General features: G+C 30.1%; 1 protein-coding gene across 1 annotated transcript; it reads left to right on the top strand.

The window, feature by feature from the left end:
- Positions 1-1,048: 1,048 nt before the first annotated feature.
- Positions 1,049-5,984, top strand: LOC132749436 (uncharacterized). Its single transcript, XM_060739164.1, has 6 exons — positions 1,049-1,261; positions 1,911-2,613; positions 3,011-3,144; positions 3,768-3,849; positions 4,893-4,965; positions 5,595-5,984. Exons 2-6 carry the CDS (start codon positions 1,923-1,925, stop codon positions 5,698-5,700), a joined length of 1,086 nt encoding a protein of 361 aa, XP_060595147.1. The 5' UTR covers positions 1,049-1,261; positions 1,911-1,922; the 3' UTR covers positions 5,701-5,984.
- Positions 5,985-6,126: the final 142 nt, after the last annotated feature.

A 6,126-nucleotide genomic window follows, 5' to 3' on the forward strand; every position in this document is an offset into this window, starting at 1 on the left:
GACCAAGAATTTATTTACATCACATTTTAAATGTTATTTTCGTCAACTCTCTAATATATCAATGAATACTGATTAAGTACAGAGCAGGATCACTAGTTGTTTTTGTCACATGATGGCAAGACAGATTTAATGTCATCTGTCTCCAAGGATAAATGTCAAAGTTACCGGTATAAAAATTAACATTGTATACTCGGTTCCTATGATATCAAGGGTTCTATGATATCAAGGTATTTAGATTTTCTGTGACTGCTAGTAAAAGCAACACATGATGATGCTAATATTTGTAAAACTTGCACACTAGACTCATTTTCATCTGCCAATAAATTTAATTTGGTGAATAATGAATGTATTTGTGGCAAGAAAACTATTTTATAAAACCTTCATATTTGACTACCATTTTAATTAATGGTTTTTACACAGTCAATTAAAATATGTTATAAACACATATACTGACATATAGTCTGTTCATATAGTTTTAATTTTATAGCAAGTTAACTGTTGGAAGTTTTAAATTCACAATTTAATTTGAAAGTTTTGACCCATCTATTCTTCCATACTTGCTTTTTTGAGAATCACCTTGATACCGTAGTAACCTCCTCTGAAATTACCCAAAATGGCAGACATTGCAAATATTCTAAAAAATGTCATTTTTATTGGTTCTTTTGAAATAATTGTTTGACAAACAGTTCTGGAAAAGGTTCAATTATAAGATGGAAGAAAAATCTCTTTCATTTATTATATTAATATTTAAATATTTTCCAATAAACGTTAAGTACCGTGATATCATAGAACCCCGGGCTATGTCTCATTTAAAATATGTTTAGTGAAAACCCTTTAATGAAGTGTATTAGATCTTTTTCAAATAATTGTTATAACACCGTTATATTAAAACACCAAAGTATTTATACTAATAATCAGTCGACGACCGGCCAGACAGGGCCAGATAATATACTATTCTTCGCCGGTCAAAAGAGACCGTGAGAGACCGGAAGGGATCGGATCGGCAAATGATATAGCCTATCAATTTAGTGGTCATCAACCTTAAACTTATAACACCAAAAGTATTCCGAATAGTTACCACAGCGCCAAAAGTCAAAACTGATTTGCTTTTTATAAAGATGGTTTTGTTTGTTGTGATATTGCAACATTGACCTGTCTTAATTGGTGTTTTTGCTCACATACAGTATACCGTATAAATCTAGTAGATCTACTAACAAATTCAATCAGTCGATTTATCTGAAATGCTTTTCTGACTTGATGAGTGAGTATTCCTAAAAAAATCAAGGTTTTGGGGGGTCTGACACACTTTGTCAAATCTTATTTTCACCAATTAAAACTCTTACTCCTTATTTGTGTAGAATAAAAATAATACAACAGAACAAGCATCTTATGTCGCCCAAATTGACAGGCGGTTCAATCATTGATTGTTACAATAAAGCACAGTTTTAAATCATACTACAGCATTATCATAATGTCGTTATTGTTAATAATCACATTGAATTTTTATAGCATTATTTTAACTTAAGGCTATTTAGGTATAAAAGAACTGTTATAATCTTGTTAGCCAGAATTGATTGCTAAGCAGTATAATGTAGATGTAGATGCAGTTTATTTATGTTTCTCTTACTTATACATGTATTTATAATGCAGACAAAATTTACCCTGTCGCAATGATCAACTTGACAAAGTGGACAAAAAAAAGTTTGCACTGATCCCATTATACAATGTCCCATATAAAGGCAACACATTCTGTATTGAAAATGTTACTTAGGTGTTACCATCTGCTCATTACGTAAAGACAATTTGGTTGATTTTGCCTTCCTTTATGGATCCCTGTCCATTTCATAACATCTTTTCCTGTTAAAAGCATACATGGAATATAATTATAGCCAACTAGTGTACATTTTCAGGCTGACCGAAGCATGCCAGAACATACCCCAAGCAAACAAAGCAAAATTGATCTTTCCGAGACAGCTGGTTCACTTTCACATCAAGTGTCGGTTTCTAGTTACACTCTTGATTCAAATGAGGAGAATTATTCAGCTTATCTGGAGAGATATTGTCATGCCTCACAATTACCAGACTCTGGTTTTGAAAGTGCATGTTCAGTCTCTTCTGCTACAACACCAACAAGCACTTACCAGTCTTCAAAGAATGAATTCACTATGGATAGCCAGTGGCAAGAAAGTTCAGCTTGCTCTCTACAAAAATCTGTGATTAGCAATACTTCATGCTCTGATATGGTTTCCCAAACTGATGGCATGTGTGATAAAAGATTAACAGATTTCCAACCTTTTCAAAACATTTGTTCATCTTCAAAGAATAATGGTACATGGAATGTTTCACCAGCTTCAGTAAATACCTTCTGGAGTTCTAAGCAGGGCAGAAATCCAGACCAACAATCTGATCCATCTTATGATACTGGCTATAGTAGTCATAGCACTGGGAGCAGTTATCTAGGTCAGGGTAGCCAGCTAGAAAGTTCATTCATGGATCAGGGGTCACAACTTGATCTTGAAGCAGAAGATAATGGTTCACTAACAGGAAATAAGCCTGCAAAGGATAACTATTTGTGTGGGGAAAATGAGTTAGAAGACTTGCTTTATCACTTCCGTAAGTAAAACTACATATATGTTGGATACTAACTCAAAAAATATTTTTGATAAAAATAACTTAAGCAAAATCACATTATCTTTTTAAGGGGAAAATTAATAATGCTAAATGATAAAAAAAAATGAAACCGTGTTGGACACAAAAATAGTTATTTTTGAGTAGTGAAATTTATGAAAAAGGGTGATATATATTAAGAAAATTAAACCAATTTTCCACATCTTACTAAGTTTGTATTTGTGTTGTTTTAATCTTAAGTTTTGATGATATTTTATGTAATTCTTTGTTTTTCTGATGAACTGTTAAGTTGTGATAAAAAAGTTTGATCTCAGTATCAATAAATGTAATATTATATATGAAGATTTATAAATTATCTGCACTAAATTCATGTTTATTTCAGAAAATTTCTTTCAAAATCGTTTTGAAAGTGAGTTCCAACGTTACCGGGAAGCTGTGTATGGAATTATACAGGAACAACAGAGCCATGTACGACAAATTGTCCATACAGCCATCAGAGAGCAAAGCTCATCACAGGTAAATTTAAAATACCGACAACAGAAAACATGTTAATGAATAAGTAGATGCTTCTAATGTCAAATGCTTCAAAATCTTTATTTATTTTTGCTGCATAGCACAAATCCAATCTTATATTATTCATTCCATGGACTTCTGAAATTATTTTTTCAAACTTTTAAAGAGTATGGGTTATGGTATTTTGTTATATAAACTATAAATTTGTATTTTATTTCTATTTTTTAACTTCAATGAAACATACTTAAAGATCCTGTATGTTGTAATAGAGGTTGTATACCACACTTAAGTGAAATTATATATATATGCATATGTAATTATGCTGATAAACCAATTTTCATATGTAAAATATGTACTGCAAATATATGTACATATTATATATGTAATCATTCAAATATATGCATTAATTTATTACTGAAAAATTTGACTTCGACTTTATAGAAAACAGATTTTCTATTACCTCCATTCATTTACATGAAATGTTATATTTGGTAATATCTTTATAAATAATGCTTTTTGAAACTTACAAAATTGATAAATCTTAAATTTGAGCATCATATTTATCATATAAAACCATAAGAAGTTTTTGATACATCATCTTTAAAACAATTTTTTTAACTTTACAGAGAAGTTTTACAGAAGAGTTTTTGTCAGAAGAAACAGAAAAAGAACCCACTCCAATGAGACCTATGAATCAAACAGGAACTGGTATGATTTTAAAATTATATTGTTATAATGTAATTATATTAGGTTATTATACATTGTTGAGTACAATACTGAATTCACATGAGTACACAGCTGTTAAACCTTTTTTGGATGAGGCATTAGCCCAGTCTGATATAGGTTTTGCAGCTGTGTAAGAGTCCAATAGAATCAGTATTAATCTCAACCATGTTTTAATGACCAGTCTTTATTTCACACCACCATTTTTTTGACTTCAATTACGATGAAGGTTTGATACGGATTTTGGTTAAAAAAAAACCCTAAAACGAGGCTAGATAGGGTGTGATATGGATTTGATATGGACTTTTTGGACACAAGGCTAAATTAATAAGATTGGATCCAAAAATGATTTCTGCTGGTACATCACATGGTTCAAATGCTGAAAGTGCCTAGGTTATATTTTATAAGGTGTGAAATAATAGAAAGTAATGCTACAGGTTTAATACACACAAATATGCATGTAAATACATGTACACTGTTTTAGCAAATTGACTTAATGTCTATTTATAATAGATAAATACATAACTTTATTATCATCACAGCACCTACTGATGATTTTGCAAATCTGAATATGAACATATCGGAATTTTCTATTCAGGACTTGAAATTTCATTTATTATTACTAAGCATGCCATCAAATGGAAAAAGAGGTGTCTATAAGAGGTAGTATGTACTTAGAACATTTTAGATATGTAAAATAAACCTAACACTGACAAAGAAGGGAACAATTCTTTGATATCATTTGATCTTGAGTCACTGGTTTGATAACATATGTGTTTGATAACAAATCTCCAATTTGAAGAGGTCAATCTGTACTATAGGTTTGGTTGTATACATGTTGTCTTTAAGATAATTCATTGAATGCTAGAAGACATAATTTCTTGCCAGAGACTTACCAGACACTAACTGGTTGTTTGATATCAAATCCCTTATTTAAAAATAAAATGACAAAAAATTCATTTTAGAACAAGTCTGTTTCACAAATTAAGCAGGATAAAGAGTTATTATTTCATTTACATGTATTTCAGGCATGCCTTTCAACTCATTGTTAGACAAAGACTTCTTTATACCAATCAGTACTTGTCTGCAACCATCAAACAGGTAGGTGTTAAAAATCTTATTCGATTTCTGATAATAAGATATTTTGCTGTTCTCTCTATTGAATAAATTTGCTTTACAATCCATACTTGATTAATTAAAACTTAATACTTGCACATACAGTTCAACAAAAATCTCACTGGATTAGATAAAAATATTCTGAATTCAGTAAACATTTAATAATGAGGGAACCTATTCATATTTTCTGATAATAGATGCTATCCAGAACTTGGCAAAATTGTGGCTTTTCCCCCATCATACTGCCTGGTATAGAGGAACTTTTTGCTGTCATGGCTTCTCAGTGCATTAATGTCTGAGTGATCAACATATTTTTCTGATTTTGTATTTACAATTATTGAGTGCAACACCATCATTCTTGAACTTTTAAATTAAGTCTTTACTTAGGTCTTTACTTCCTGATTAGCTGGAAATTTCCCAAATATTCTGAATTAGACTTTATAAAATTCAGCAGATAATGGGCTATAATTACTCTCACATGTATCTGTTTCAATTTCTTGATATTAATAAAAAAAATGTTTCATTATAATAATACTGTTAAGGAAAATCCATAAATTATTGTGAAAAATTGTTTTATTTTATTTTCTCCAAATGCTATTATGTATGTTTTTCAGCACGTCAGTTGTGAAGGATGGAACAACAAGAAATAAACTTCTAGATCTATACTCATTGTCCTGTTCTGTCAGCACTTTGTTAGCCAAAAAACAATTTAAATCTTAGCATATGTTGTATGAACTTGTAGTTACAATGTCTGCAAAGCAGATATCCGAAAATATTTGTTATTTTATGATAATTTATAAAGGTAGGTGTGATGTTAGAGAGTGTACTGAGGGTATCATTGTTCTATGCACAAAGAACTTTCTGAATGTACTTGTATATTTATGAATGGTTGAATGTTGACATACAGTTTTAACATTGGCTTTATTTCTATATTAAAAATATTGACACTAAAATTGTTTTTATGCTTTATTTCTATATTAAAAATATTGACACTAAAAATGTTTTTTTCATGGTACATTCTTGCAATTTTTTTGTTCAATAATTAAAAATAACAGTTTTTGTCTTCGTTACTGAAATAAATTCTTTTTTAATATTTTAACTTGAAGTACTAAATTCTATTCTAAAAAACTTCTTTAATTATTGCTT

The sequence above is a fragment of the Ruditapes philippinarum genome, unplaced genomic scaffold, assembly GCF_026571515.1.
Source record: "Ruditapes philippinarum isolate M1 unplaced genomic scaffold, ASM2657151v2 ctg2546_1_1_1_1, whole genome shotgun sequence".
Taxonomy (NCBI): Eukaryota; Metazoa; Mollusca; class Bivalvia; order Venerida; family Veneridae; genus Ruditapes; species Ruditapes philippinarum.

What these genes read in the sequence shown, in the direction of transcription:
- LOC132749436 (XM_060739164.1), top strand. Translation starts at nt 1,923, where the DNA reads ATGCCAGAACATACCCCAAGCAAACAAAGCAAAATTGATCTTTCCGAG. An exon ending in AGACTTGCTTTATCACTTCC is followed by an intron (nt 2,614 to 3,010) that starts GTAAGTAAAACT and finishes TGTTTATTTCAG; the next exon opens with AAAATTTCTTTCAAAATCGT. An exon ending in GAGAGCAAAGCTCATCACAG is followed by an intron (nt 3,145 to 3,767) that starts GTAAATTTAAAA and finishes TTAACTTTACAG; the next exon opens with AGAAGTTTTACAGAAGAGTT.